Here is a 15,882-nt window from a genome sequence, read left to right as displayed (position 1 = left end):
TACTCAAAAAATCAAATTTATTTTTTATTTATTGAAAATCTTAAAAAAATCTAGCAAGTGAAGGCATTTTTTCAATTTGAATGTCTAATATTTTGTTAAATTGATGACATGCTGGCGTTATATGTAAGACTTGTTTCTAAGTCGCTGCATAATCATACTTAAACACAGTTTTAGTTTGAATCAAATTGTGCGATTGATTGTCGTTGTATCGTTTTAAATACACAAAAACATCAACTTAGGAGAAGCCAAAGCCACACTATCAATATCAAATTTTCATATCACGTTAGCCCATGAAGAGGCCTCGAACTTTATATGACTAACTTCTTTTTTAATCTACCTCATGATCAAGAGGCCTCTAATTGTACACAACACTATATTGTTTTAGAATTTGAAACATGAGTCGTTTGCATGGTGAGAGAAAGACATTATTCTGAATCCCATTTGCGTGTTAATTGTATGGACATTTTGAACCTTTCAAGGCAAAAATATTACTCAAATACGAAGTGCAAAGAGGCTGTAGTGACATTGAGAAGTTATAGTAATCTCATTTTTTATTTGGGGTGTGCTATCCACACATCTCTTTTTACTTCTCACATACCCCTTGTTAATTTATGTCCGTTGATCTTCTTTAATTCATCCGATCCGCCGACTGAAAACTAAAAATATGTGAAAGAAGTAAAAAAGGGTGTGTGTATATCACATCCTTTTTATTTATGCGAACATTCACAACAATAGAATCATCAAGAACCCGAGGTTATACCTGCAACGTTTTCCACGTTGCATGCTTTCCTCTCATGGTTTCACCTCGACCAAATTAACCGTTTGGTTGATATCCTTGTGCATCTTTTGCCCACTCATGCATACCAGAATTTCACCCTTCAATGTTTCACACAGGTTGTCATCGTAGCACTTACTTCTAATATTGCATCACCACCGGATGGGGTGCGTGTTAAGATGTATAATGCGGTCATCGGGTGGTTACGGAGTACCGGTCCCGTGTACTTGGATCATACAAATCAAGACATCGCGGAAATCGTTAACAATTTGGCACTGTTTCTCACTTGTTTTACAAGACATCACGTTGGGTGCTTGGACCATCCCATGTGATTGGTCTTGAATATCTTATAAAGTTCTCATATGTGGATGACACCCAAGTTTTTGAGGTTTGCTTAGACTTTTGGAGTTTCTTTGTTTCAGAACCAGATATTGTTACACCGAAGCGCCCGGTCAGTTTTCTTGCTGCTGCTACTGTTGTTGATGATGGCCAGACATCCGGCTTAAAACTTTCTCTAGCGTGGGAAATATATCTCGGTATCATGACGAAGTTGAGGTTGGTCATGGTCTGTCGTATGGCTAAGCCAGGTGAAGAGCTTTGCCGTTGTTGAAGATGGTTGGAACCTTGTTGAACATGAGACCTTGGTGGACAATGATGACGTTGTTCAAGATAATAAGGTCATGAGACACTGGAAAATTTGTTACAGCTAATTGAACAATCAGTTTAGAGGATTTAAAAGGGATCTACTGGTAGTTTACTTGGAGAAGAAGTATGGACGAATTAGGTATTAGCATTGAGCAGTACTGAATACCGCTGTTGCTAGGATTAAACTATCTTATATACATATACATGTGTGTGTGTGTGTGTGTGTGTGTGTATTACCTATTACACAAAGTGATCAACGGTTATTGGATGTAATACCTAACAGATATATGATGGAGATTAATTAACAAAGGTAATTAAAGAAACCAACTTTGTTTGCATTGCATGGCAATATTGCACTATTGCAGTAGTATTGAGCTTTTATTACATTGACTGCTGTAATGTGAAAGAAAAATGGAAAATAAACTAAAGAATTTATCTGTAGAGTTTATTACAACTGATGGCATGAGCCTTCTTTCAAAGACTTCTCAGTCTCACTCTAACAGACAAATTAACTTGAGTGTCCGGAATGATAAAGAATTAAGAGCAAGGAATGCTCCTAATTAACAAAACCCTAACTCCATCGTAGATGCTAAGTAGTTAATAAAACATCTTCACACATCATAACAGGAAGATGTGGCTGCTGCTGCTATATATCTTCTTCATTTCTTTTCATTCATTCCGAGTGTGTTCTTCACGCTGTCCATAGCACCGTGTGCCATGTTCATCACTTGCTCTCCAGTCTGTAACATTTGAGAATAGCTCTATCAGAAAGTTTACAAGATTTATATATTGACTAAATCCAAGCATTCATGATGATCATTCATTATTGCATACCAAAATATACCGAAAGGAGATCCCACTTGTTTGTATTATAGTCAGCGTACATTTGAAAATTACTCGAAAATATTAGAGGGATAACATATTTTGACCACATTAGCTGATTACTAGGCAATTTACGCGTTTATTGATGATTAGGTACAGTAATTAATCGATGCAACAAGTGGGACTTTACTCGTTACATGATATGTGATCCCCTAAACTCAGTTAGTTTAGTCCCTAAAGCATCGCTTAAATTTCTCATGCACGTCAAAAGAGTGAAGGAGTTAACGATTAGTAAAAAGAAATATATAGTTAAACCTGCTGAAGAAATCCAGCACTTTGGTCCTTTCCATGCTGGGCAGACTCCTTGGCTGATTGAGCTGCATCAGATGTCGCGTTCCTAGCTTGATGCGCTGTTTCCTGTGTGGACTGCATCCACTCTTCTGCCTTAGCCTGCACCACCAACAACAGTAATGTATGGCATTGTTTCACAAATTGCAGGGTAAAATGGCGCATGGTCTGGCCATCATCTAATAAATTATATTCTGATGCTCAAAGAGTGTTACTGCACCCGCACACTTGTTTTATTTTCCCACTCACCTTATATTCATTTGTCTCTGAACATTTTCACAAGTAGATGAGCGGGAAAATATGACAAGTGGGCGGAAATAGCAGTGCCGTCAACCGTGCTTGAATCGGAAACATCAATTTCATACCTGGCCCTGGCCTTGGGATTGGCCTGCGTTGAATGGTTGCTGCATGCTAGACATCTCCTCTCAAGAAAATTATAGGACTATTGAGAATACTTGTGTGTGTAACTTGGGTTTTCTTAATGTAAACGTTTATTGATTGATGTTAAAACTGGGATTGTAAAGGTAATATATACTAAATTATGGCTCCAAATAGGAGTGAGTCACACATGGATTTGGGAGCGAGTCTTTCTGCAGCGTGTTTTTCTGCTCTTGAAATGGGCATTGGGTGACAATTTGTATGCCACTGGCAAATTTTGACATGGTCCTTTGAAGGGAGAGGATTATGCACCACCACGCACTTGGCTTGGGAACGAGAAAAACTTGAGTGATGACTTTCATATTGTGACGGGTATGTATAATTAAAGAGTAATACTAGGAACACCAAATTTGTAGACCACATGTGTAAATAAAATAACATAGAAGCTGATAACTGGATTATTACTTAAATGTTGATTGACGAGCTTATTTCTTATTGGTGACACATCATTTGGTTTGTAAATTTAGTTTATAAATTTGGTCTAACTAGCATTACTCATAATTAAAATGTAACATGTGCTACAGAATTTGAAGCATACATATAACTTATAACACATGGTTATGCTTAACTGAACAGTGTTTATTGAAGAAGATTAAATTTTAGGAAATTGTTTTGACACTTCAAAAATCTCATTTTGCACTCCAAACTTTCTATAATTAGAAAGAAAATACACTTATGAGGGGTGTAGAATGAGATTTTTGAAGTACTAATAACAGTTTTCAAATTTAATCCTAAAATTAATTGATAATATGCAAAGGGTCCCGAGTTTAAGAATAAGCAAAAATTTGAATCATTTGAAGGTGACTTGAGTTGTGTGAAATACTTTGAACATCCGTGATTGTAAAATGGACAAAATTATTATGAAATAAAACCTTGTAATTTGGACCATACACCTCATATTATTAGTAGACAAAATGATATATTTAGTAAGGTGAGGAGGATTCCAGAATTTGAATCATAAATAAAAACATGTTTCTAAAGTCGACATGAACAGTTTGCTGAGCTATGAGAATTCACACTTGTGTCAAAATTTTCATCATTCGATGTAAGATACTTTCCACATGAGTCCCAATTAGTGCTCTCAATAATATGACTTCAAAACTATGATAAATTGGATCGGATTGGACTCGAATTCAAAACTTTCTAATTTTAAGGTGGGTGAGAAATGATAATTTATGTTTGATTAAATGATTAAAGATTACTCGTGAACAAAATTTATCCATTTCAATCCTTAAAATGGTAGGATTAGAAATGATGAATATATATCATGCCTAATCTATTTCTAATCATCTCCAACTGAAAATCATCCACTTCCACTTTCCAAATACCTTGAAATTTAGTAGTTATCCATTCCCATCCAATCAGGATACCAACGAGGGGTTCTTCACAGACAAGTTAAAAGAAAAACTTAATCGCGTGAGCAACTACAGTAAATTAAAGATAATCAAGTTTGAACAGTTATAATATTTGATGAGGATGCAAGTAATCTGGTAAACAAGAGGCATACGAAAAGCACAGTTCCATAGCCATAGATGGAAGAGTGTAACATCTTATTTGACCAATGGCATTGTACGTTTCAACACTTGTACAGGAAAGAGGAAACCATACATGATTCGTGTAAGATCATGTTGAATCAAGAGGATAGATATACTTCTTTGGGGGTATTGATACAACAATCCCTACATTTACCCCCCAAAATCTTATGGTACACACACGCCACACCCCTACTCATTTTCCATAGCCACAACTTGAATTGATCAGCTACGGAGAAATTAACCAGGGAATGGAGCAGCAACTGTTCTTGCCGTTATGTTTGTACCTTGTAAACCACCGTGCGTTTTAGGACTTATCGCTAGTTTTGACTGCGGTAGAAGCAACAACCTAGCTAATAGCCTTATCCTGAATTTCTTAGTGCATCAGAGCAACAGCAGCCTCCTGCACCAAAGGTGTTGAAATGTGCACGAAATGCTCCGCTTCCCTCTCCACCTCTTCCCTGCACTTGTGGCTACCCTTTTCCTTCATTTTCTTCACAAACGCCACAAAACGCCTCCAGTTGTCGGGCTGGAACAGGTGCGGGTTCATCCTCAAGTATGTGAACGCGCACATCTGGTTGCCTTGGGTGTTGCCCTCAACGTTCAAAGATGATGCTTCCAAGATCTGCCCGTGTGCGTAATCGTCGTACCTTGGCAGAGCATTTTCACCGGCAAGTGGTACGTTTACTTTCTGTGTGGCCATAGCCACTTGCCTAACAAGCTTCTCTGGTAAACATTGAGCTTCCTGTGGCTGCTCGTGGTCGCGCATCTCAACGCAAGTGAAATTGAAGATGGCACCATGGCGTGCTAGCATTTGCGCAATAGGAATGTAACCATCTCTGAATCGTGTGTTGTAGTACCCTGCTGTGAGCTCGGGGGCATGGGACCGGGTCCCGTAGTGCCAGTGGATACCTGCAACCTTTACTGAGATCTTCACACCGGCCTCCTCGAAGATGGACTTAGCTGAGGTAAGTATCCTCTCACCATGGTCCAAGAGCATCTGAGAGTACCAGCCGAGGAAGAATTCACCATAAGTAGTGTTCCAGCCTCCACCTTCTTTTCTGAAAAATGGGGTATCTTCCGGCCAGTTGTTATAGTGACCTGCATCAGTGGGGCCTGTGCTACCCCATTCTGGCTTACCCGCAGCTTCAGCAGCAGCTTTCAAGCTGCTGAGCATATACTGCATCATGTTACATCAAATATTAGTTGCGCTTTACAAAACTAAAAGCTACTGGCAGAGAGCAGAAAGAGATAAAGTAGATACCTTGTCAAAACATTGGAAGGCGCCAATTCCTGGAAATTGCCATGTCCCATTCGATTCTGGATACGAAGGGTAACGCAGCTCACCTGCTGGACCCATTCCGACTTGGATTTCCTGAGGAGAATTTTGAAACAATTTAGCTTAACAAGCAAGGCATGTATCAGCAGGTTCTAACTAAGGATTCAACACTATTGCAGACCCATGTATTTGTCATAAAAAAAAATAGAAAAGAAAAAGAGAACACATTCATTATCTATTTGGTTTCACTTAATTTCCTTTTTTGGCATTCCTTTTTAGTTGGATTTATAGCGACTATACGTATCATCCTCGTACACATGAGAGTCAACTTCAAGATTCAAATTGCGGCAAAAATAATAGAGACGCTCAGAGACGCATCAAATCTCACACATGGGGTTCATTTTAGTCCGTTAATGTCCTAAACTCTTCATAAGCAAGTAGCGGTCACAATCGCAGCCAACTCAGAAAACAAAATTCAACTATTAAGAGTAAAAGAGCCTCAAGTGTTACCACAATGGTGTCACCAAGAAGGTGTTTGAAGTTGTCTCTGAAGGCACGCATGAAGTCCGCGTAGCACTGGACCGGCGTGCGGCCCTTGAGGACCGGGAGGGTATCAGCGCCCAGCGATAAATACTCGCAATTCCTCTTTCCCCACTGATCAGTGTATGCAAGGTCTGGATCTTTATCGACCTCCTCCACAACCCATTTGGGTAAAGGAATGCTGTATACAAGAAAAACAGACTATTCAGCCATGAATTTTCAGAATTCCATGTAACAATGTCATTTCACGTTCAATGTCAATAAAAATGGAAAACAGGACATAGTTTTCGAGCTAGTCAAATTTCAGGAAGAGTATAAAACAATTCTTGTAACGCATCCAATCCAACCAGCGTACAAATAAGTCATTAAAACCACAAAACACGAGAGATTTTTCTGTGCCGCGAGCTCAGCCAGCACATCAAGTATAAATTAAATTGATTAAAAACTTGGAAAAATAAATTTTACAACTAATTAAATTATGACACTGCACCGAAATTTACTTTCTGTTCACACAAGGGGCGTGCACCAACGCTCCACTATCGCACGTGAAAGTGAAAATAAAAAACCAAGCGACAAAAACGTGAAAAAATCAAAGATGGAAATGAAGTAAGAGAGACAAGGAGACTCACGTGACGGAGTCACCGACGTTCCCGCCACATTGATGAAACGACATCACAGCCTGTACTTTGAGACCGTGCTTCCTCGCCATCTCGAGAAGCTCAGCGTACCCGCCCCAATTGTACGCGCCGGGCGCGTCCCTCTCCACCAACCCCCACCATACGTCCATCATCACACCCTCCACCCCAGCGCTCTTAAGCGCCTGCAGACTCGCGTTCATCGCCTTCTTCCGATTCACCGAGTTGTGCATCGTCACGCTGTCCAACGGCATCATCACGTAAACCGGCACTCCCGTCCCCTTATCGTGCGCACCCCTCACCTGGTGCTCCAGAACCGGCGATTCCGCCTCCGTCGCGAACGCCCTGCACGCCATGGACAGATCCGGCCGGCTCGACCCGAGAACCGGCGATCTGCACGGACTCAACGGCGGCGACAGCCCGTCAACCCTTTCCGGCTTCTGAATTTTGCAAGTCAGACCCGCCGCCGGAGACTTCCACATTGGCGACGCGCTGACCGATTCCACGGATGATGAGCTGGCGTCGGTCGTCCTAATCGGAGTCCCGGAGAGCGCGCTGATCTGGTGCGTCATGCTCAACGCCATTTTCTTTGTAGCCAAACAGAAATTAAGCCCAAAGGTGAGAAAAAAATAAAATTGAATTCAAAAGTTCAAATTTTTTACAAAAAGTTTATGAATTTTTCGCCTCTGCCTTTTCCTTTTGGAGATTCAGTTTCTCTTTCCAGTCGGTGAGCTTTTCTGAATTTTGAATATTCGGATCGTTGTTTTTGGGATTTGAAAATTTTGTGTGGGAAAAAGGAGGCCCGTGAAGCTCCTGCATTTATAGAACGAAAGAGCTTGCTTCGTAACTCCCTCTGGATAAGATTAAATAATCTTTTTGGGGCCGATACTTCCACGACACGTGTCCCCATCTCCAAGTGGCAGCGGCCGAGCATGCTACGGCTACGATCGCTCGATGGACGCACGTGTTAGCGTGGAAGGTTCCAGGGTTCCCGGGAACTCGCTGACACGTGGCGGGGAGCGAGCTGGGGAGGCTCCTGTGCTTTAGGCTTACGACATGTAGTTGGGGGACGGAGCTGGCTTGCCCCTTTCGGTTGTCGTTTTGTGTTCTGAGGCTGGTTTGACGTCCACGGTAGACGTGGCCCAGTCGAGACGTGGCCAAGGATGAGTGGCGGTGAGAGTGAGTGACGCGTCGAGGTTTTGGTGAGGGTGAGATTAGCAGGTTGATTGGGTGGGTGGGGCCACCACTGTATTAAGAACCTAACATTTGGTGTCCACATATAAGTTGATGTTTGCTACAATTCACTTACAGCTATAGTTTTTATCAAAAAAACAAAAAAAACAAAACAAAACAAAAAGAAACCTTATTGCTCTAGTTTATACTTTCAAGGGCTGTTTGTTTGACTTTACTAAGAAGGTGTATTCAATTGAGATTTTGAGGGATTTTAATTCTTTTAATGAATCTAGACGTATTCAATCAGGATTTTAAATGATTCTCTGAAATTCAATTAGGATTTTAAGATAATTTATTAAAATCCTTAGAAATCCGAGTGTATTCAATTAGAATTTTAAAGAAATTTATAACATTTCAGGTGTATTCAATTAGAATTAGAATTTAAAGAATTTGGAAAAATTGAGGAATTAGAGGGAATTAGAGAGATTTTGTAGTGTATTTTAAGTATCCACAAATCTCACCTCTCCCTATGAGATTTATGAGATTTCGAGGGAATTGAATTAAAATTTTACATGGAATCTCTACAAATCAATAAAACTCCATAAAAATCCATGAATTTATAAATCCATTAAAATCTCTCAAATTCCCAATTGAATAAACCCTCACATACTAGGCTAGATTACATCTTGGCTTAGTCCCGTGTTTATTTCATGCCGTGATTGCTAAGGGATCAAATTGGACACGGCCCAGTCGAGTCTCGAGTCCTAGTTGAATTGAAATTATTAAGGATGAGGACAGGCTTGATAAGATTCAACTTACATGAACCAAAAGTGGTGGTTGATCAGACAAGAATGAATGAAGTGTATGAAAAAAACACTAGGTTCATAGTCCGAGTTCAAGGCACAGAAGTTGAGACCAAATAGAAATTGAGTTTCGATTAAAGAGAGGATTGAAGAGATAATTCAAAAAATATCCAGGTGGGTGCCAAGAAGGCATAGTCCTATTAGGAGCCGGATTTTCTAAATTAAGAATAGAGCTTTTGTTTTAGCTCGAATTTCTCATCCAAACTTCACAAAAACACCTAAACTACTTACCCAAACACAATTTAGGACAGTTTGGGTTGATAGAAACTAGCCATAGTTCCCCGCCGGATTCTAGAAAAATACACAGGCGATGAATAGACTTTAAAACCTTGATTGTCAGCTCAATTTCAACATGCACATATTGAAAATGATACCTTGAATCAATTTAGAACTAACTTGAGCTCAATCGACAGCTAGTTCGTCGATTTTCACCACGAAGTTCGTCGAAAAACGTTAGTGGTTTCGAAGTCTCTTGTTCTCCGCTCTCCCATCACCAGATCGCACATGTAAGACCTCCAATGTGGTCCTTAGGACACTCTGATTCTTAAATTGCCGGTTTTGAAGTTGGAATTTGGGTGAGATTGATAATGGTGTAGGTGGTTGCCTTCGGTGAGGGAGAGGTTAGAGAGAGTTGCAGAGAGAGCTGGGGAGAGAACGAGGGAGAAGAAGAGAGATGGCAGACCGAGTTGGGTCTTCAACCACTCAAATTTTCCCATGATAAAATTACAATTTTGGTCCTCACATACTAAAAATCCTAACTTATTTGCCATAAGTTCATTTTCGAATCCATCTTCGCTCATGCAATTGTGATAATGAATACTAATTCAACATAATGAGAAAACACAAGAATTGCACACCAAACTCAGTGATCCAAATTATTCAATATAAACCTCGCCAGGGGCATTTTCGTCATTTCACACTTTTTGGGGAATAAAATAAATTTATTTAAGGTACGAGTCATAACAATCTAACCCCGTAAGAAAATTTCGTCCTGGAATTTCTACAACTCAACTAGTAAAAAAAGATGTGGATATTGAGCTCTCATGTTTTCTTCCCTCTCCCAAGTAGCTTCTTCTATCTTGTGGTTTCTCCACATAACTTTTACCAGAATTACCTTGTTTCAAAGAGTTTTATCTCTCCAATAAAGAATAACAACTGGTTCTTCTTCGTAACTCAAATCTTTCTATATAATTCCAGTGGTGTTGGTTCCAAAACATGTGAACCATTTGGCACATAACCACAGAGCATCGACACGTGGAAAACATAATAAGCACAATGATGGATCTGGAAAGTTGGTACCCAATGATGTTTTAATGATGGATCTGGTGCAAATGATGCACATGATGGATTGCTTAACCTGTTTTATGATGGAGAAAGAGTGAAACAAGTTGATAATGTTGATGACTGCCAAATTGTGAACATTAAGAAAAAATGAAGATAAGTTTGAAAAAAGCAAGAACGATCATCCATTTTGCAATGCTTAAAACTTATTTGGAAGGTAGTGATTGGTTTATGAACATCCACATTTTAGTATTGACGATAGGGCTGGGCAAACGGGTCCTGGACCCGCGGGTAGGGGCGGGTAATAAGGGTACGGGGCGGGTACGGTCCAGTTCTTAGTTTTGTAAAAATAGAAAGGGGCGGGGCGGGCCGGCTAATTGAAGTTTTAGGGGCGGGCCGATTCCAAAATTATAGGATCCGCGGGTACCCAGACCGGCCCGTTTGTATTAGATTGGACGGACGAGATTTAATATCATCTCTCCATCCAATCTCAACCGTCAGTTCAAGTTTTCAACTTTCAACCCTAGCCAGCCTTCCCCGAGTCCCGAGTTCCATCCAGAAGCATCCTCCTCAGCCTCCCTCAGCAACCTCAGAGTCTCTCGGATTTTCAAACTCTCCCTTGACTCCCTCTCCCTGAGTCCCTCCCTATCCCTCTTCCTCGAATCCACTCCCTATCCCTTCCCTCAACTCCGACTCACAGTGCTCACCACTCTCACAGCGCTGTCGCGACTCCGACTCACAGTGCTCACCTTGACTCCGACCAACATCATCACCCCCCATCACCACCTCCGCCGTCGCAACCACCATCATCACCCTATCACCACCGTCGAGGACACTGCTACTACCAGTACCAAGGCAAGTACCAACCATCATCCCTCTAAAATTTAGGTAATTTTGAATTAGGTAATGCTTACGATATTATAGATATTTGAAGTTTGAACTCTTCCCTGTGCTGCTCAATGTTTTGTGAATTTTCTCCTGTGATTGATGAAATGAGGTTAAAGGAATCCGTAATAATTGGCTTTGCAATTCAATTTCAGTGCAATAAAAAAAAATCTCTCGGCTCTCTTGTACAGTACGGAGTGAAAGAGCTAGTTTCTTCTCTTGTACAAACTCGTTTAGAAACCCCTAAAAATGTTGGAGAATTGCTCGACGGGATTTCATTTCCCTTCCCAATCTGAAGAAGGAATTGAGGTTTTTGTAGGTTACTGCACCTGATTTCCTTTTAAAATTGAGATTAACTAGAGTCAATAGAAAATTCAAGTTTTAGTCTTTTGATTTATTTGTGCTAGGAAAAGGTGTGAAACCATTGAAGTTGCTGCGTTTCTACATAGCAGATTGAATAGAGTTGGTGTCGAGAATACTGGGAACCATGTAGCTGTATGTAGTTCACAGTAGTATGTGTGTTTGCACTCGGCCTCATGTTTCTCATATGAGTAGGACTTGGGAGTGGACAGACAGGCGTAGGTGGTGGTGTGGTGGCGTGGTGACAGTTAGCTTTTGTGGATAGTTTGGATTAGTTTGCTTAATGAGATATGTTGTACATACCTGTTGCTAACAATTTGGGGGACACTATTGAATTTCAATATATGTTTTCGTATCTAGGTATGTATATTATTCTGTAATGTATTTAACAGATAGCATCGATGTTTCATGTATCATACGGCATGTATTCATCATTCATCGTTTCAAGTAGTATATTAGTTTGTGCTATCTCTATTCAAATTTATTCCAGGCTGCAACTTATTAACTTGACTCTGCCTATTGTGTGAAAACTTTTATGTATCACTTGTATTTGAGAGCTCCAACATAAAAGAAGAGGTAACCATCGGTGGTATGATTTACACACCTATTTAAACAAAGAAAAAACATAAGACAAGTTGATTGCAATTTGCCTAAAAATTGTATTACTCATGATAAAGAGAGGGGAATGATTTACACACACCAATTTATGTATCGTGATTATGTAGCCTAAATTCGTTTCATTGATTTAGATCCTTTTTATTATGTTTAAAATGTGCAAAGTTATGAATGATTCAAATTTTTAGTAATGAGTTGACGTAGTCCCATAAATATTGAGGTAGTGTTGTATAACAAGATTATAGCAAATCCATTAAGCTTGGTTAGTTCATAATTTCATTGTACTTTTTGTAGGTATTTGCTTGGATTGACTTGGGAATGACACGTTTTTACCTGAGTGCAGGGCATTTTTTAAGTGTTTCTTTGCTGGAGTTTGTTGTGGCGGTTTGATCACCATTCCCCTCCAGGTCAGTTTGGTGTTCTTTGATGCACATATGAGGACTCAAGTCCTTTATCATTGTAGCTTGTCATTTCTTCTTTCATTATTATATGTAAGCACTTGGTGAATTTGTTTTGTGCTCACCTACGATCAATGTATTTTTTATTTGGTGAGTTGGTTATATTTATAAACCTGTAGGTTATATGAATTTTACAGATCGGCAATTGCATGTATATATGTGTGTGTATATATTAGTATCTCTATAGAAATGCCTTATATATATTTCCATGTTCAAGTTGTGGCTATGAATTTCTTGTAATTTTTCAATATGTGAAATTTGTGGAATTTGTGCAGTTTTTTTCAATCTGTGCAATCTGTGCACTGCAAAATCCAAACTGCAATCTGTGCAGATTTTTCAAACTGCAATCTGTGCAGTTTGTGAGAAACTGCAATCTGTGCAGTTTGTGCAGTTTGTGAAAAATTGCAATCTGTGCAGTTTTTTCAAACTGCAATCTGTGCAGTTTGAAGTGCAGCAAACATTTTTAAACAGGAAAAAAAAAATGGACCCGTGTACCCGGACCGAACCGGCCCGTTTCAACCGGGCCGGGTAAGGTCCGGTTCCTATTTTCAGAATTGTAATGCCCGCCCCGGCCCGCCCCGTCTCCTTTAATTCCGGGTCCGGTCCGGTCCTTTCAAAAATGGGCCCGGCCCGGCCCGTGCCCAGCCCTAATTGACGAGTCTCATTTGAGAAGTTATAAACTTGATATAAGAGAGATGAAGAAAAACGTGAGAAACATGATTAATGTTGGATTTGAGTTAGCAAATTTCACATGGAAGGCTTATGGGACACTTCTTGAATTCTTTGTGAGAAAAAGTCACATTGTTGTATGACTTGATAATAATCAAATTTAGTAATAAATGAAAGTAGGATTTGGTGTTGTAGGTTTTGGTTTTGGTAATAGGATTTTAGCAGTAGGATTTGAAAGAATAACCTAGAATAGATGTGGTTAAACACATTAATTATTTTCAATTATTTATCAGACGTCAACATCATATGTTCTGCCCTTTCATTTATCATTTCACATGTTCATATAAACTTTAACTCCTAATTATGTCTTCTTCTTCAAGCCTTTTTTCTCTTTTGTTCCTTCATATTCTTCAAGTTCTTTTGTTTTCCTCGCACCACATTTTCTTCCTCGTTAATCCTCTCTCAATCAGTCAGATCCAAACACCCTCAATTTACTCATTTTAAAAACCGCCGTCTCAACCGACTCAGTCTTTGATGATCTTAAACTTAAAATTTCATAAGAACCCATCGATTGATGGTTTATTGTGTGTTGAATGTGTAGCAAGGAACAATTTGTTGAGCATTTAAAGTTAGAGGCAGTAAAGAGTGCATCAATTGAAACACTTGTTGTGTGTCCAACTTTATTTGTAAACTGATATGATGGTAAGTTTCCGTTTACAACTTACATATGCTACATGGAAAGTCAAGTGTAAGTGAATATGTTTTCTATATCTTTACTAATTAATAAAACCCTCTTACATATGATGTGCATGCATATGTGTGTGCTGGCATGTTTGTATGTGTGTTGTGTGGGTTTGGGCTCAAGCCCAAACCACCCCTTTGTTACTAAACTATCCAAACCCAAAACCCAATAGGTACTAACCCTATTTAACCTAAAACCTAAACCCTAATTTGGATCCAAACCCAAGACCCGTTTCCATTTCTTGAAATTCTATAGTTGGGTAGTTTGATAAATTGTACATTTTTGTGTTTAGGTGAAGTTGCTAGTGGGAATTTCCTTAATCCTTTTTCCGCACAACTCTGCTGCTACGGAGTATCTGTAAGTGGACCCCTTCTAAAATTACATGATTTCATAGTTTAATTGCATAAATGAATAGCATCCCTTACGAGTTTATGAACTGATTTTATGTTAAGCATGTTTATGGAATATGTTGTTTATCGTCTCGTTTTTTGTGAGGAATTAATTATTAGCCTATATTGAGCTATAGTTTGATATATCGTATTTTCTATAAAAACCATGAACTGGTAGACTATCTGATGGATGACGATAGGATGCTAGAACATGTTTTAGAAACCCCTCTTTATAGTATAGACGATGGATGACTTTATAGTATAGACGATGGATGACTTTATACTATGAAGTGGTTATTTATGAGAGGCGTAACTATTTGTGCGTACCTAGTGGACACTATGCCGTCTGGGGCGAGGATTTAGTGTTGGCAGTTAGGTCGAGAGAAATAATCCCTAACTACAGGTTGATGGACACGGAGCAGGCATTGGGTCGGGAGCTGGTAATCTCTGGCTACGGGCGCATAGACCATGGTGCTGGCATAGGGCCGGGAGTTATATTTATTCAGTGATTTTACTAGCAGCGTACCGTGCTTGCGAGACGATATGTGAGACGATTGATATTTTGATTTCCGCGATATGTCTTTTGAGATGTTTTTGGCATACTAGGATTTTCAATAAACCTATCACTTATTATGCTAGTAGTTTTCTTTATATAAACTGTGGGGGTTAGTATCTTGATAACTGTTTTATTATTATTGTATATATGAACTTGGTCCACTCACCTTTGTTTTGCGCCCCCATTCAGGTCTTAGAAACAAGGACTATGACACTACGTATGAGGCACTCCCCTACCAATAGCAGTCTATCACTCACTTGTGTGATATCTTGTAATGATCTTTCCTTTTGTGATCTTGAATTAGAACGTATTTTGTGCACTCTAGACATTTCCTTAAACTTTGTCTATTACTTTTAGATCTTAATGATTATTCACGTAGATTTCCTCCTAATCATTACTCTTGTATTCAATAAATGGCTTTTGTCACCTTGGGTGTCGGTCAGCACGTGCCTATCCGGGCATTCAGGGAATATCGGGGTCGGGACGTGTCAATCTTTGAATACAAGCATGAAGAAGAATGTAAAGAAGATTTCAATTGTGATTGTCTAATAGGTCACATAAGACACGGTTCTTGAAAGTTGGTAAATGGTGTTTTTGATGATGGATCTGGTGCAAAAGATGCACACGATGAATTATTTAACGTGTTTTATGATGAATGGAGAGGTAAACAAGTTGATAATGCCGATTAATATCAAATTGTGAACGTTAAAAAAAATTGAGGATGAGTTTGACACAAGCAAGAAGAACCACCCGTTTAGAATGCTTAAAGCTTGTTTGGAGGATAGTAATTGTGGCATGTCGCTAAAAGGTAACTAAGATATAACAAAATTGTATTTATTTATTTTTAGTGTGTAAGGAGAGGGACATCATGTGACTT

At 39.4% G+C, this 15,882-nt stretch overlaps 2 protein-coding genes across 2 annotated transcripts; both read right to left on the bottom strand.

The window, feature by feature from the left end:
• Positions 1 to 1,734: 1,734 nt before the first annotated feature.
• LOC103453524 (late embryogenesis abundant protein 1) lies at positions 1,735 to 3,114 on the bottom strand. Its single transcript, XM_008393062.3, has 3 exons — positions 2,956 to 3,114; positions 2,558 to 2,692; positions 1,735 to 2,160 (listed from the first exon to the last, which is right to left on the bottom strand). Exons 1-3 carry the CDS (start codon positions 3,007 to 3,009, stop codon positions 2,080 to 2,082), a joined length of 270 nt encoding a protein of 89 aa, XP_008391284.1. The 5' UTR covers positions 3,010 to 3,114; the 3' UTR covers positions 1,735 to 2,079.
• Positions 3,115 to 4,532: 1,418 nt separating this feature from the next.
• On the bottom strand, positions 4,533 to 7,873 carry LOC103453523 (beta-amylase 1, chloroplastic-like). Its single transcript, XM_008393061.4, has 4 exons — positions 7,009 to 7,873; positions 6,350 to 6,560; positions 5,825 to 5,935; positions 4,533 to 5,740 (listed from the first exon to the last, which is right to left on the bottom strand). Exons 1-4 carry the CDS (start codon positions 7,596 to 7,598, stop codon positions 4,937 to 4,939), a joined length of 1,716 nt encoding a protein of 571 aa, XP_008391283.3. The 5' UTR covers positions 7,599 to 7,873; the 3' UTR covers positions 4,533 to 4,936.
• Positions 7,874 to 15,882: the final 8,009 nt, after the last annotated feature.

This window comes from Malus domestica, chromosome 13 (assembly GCF_042453785.1).
Source record: "Malus domestica chromosome 13, GDT2T_hap1".
NCBI classification, from domain to species: Eukaryota; Viridiplantae; Streptophyta; class Magnoliopsida; order Rosales; family Rosaceae; genus Malus; species Malus domestica.
This window is presented reverse-complemented; position numbering and strand designations above follow the sequence as displayed.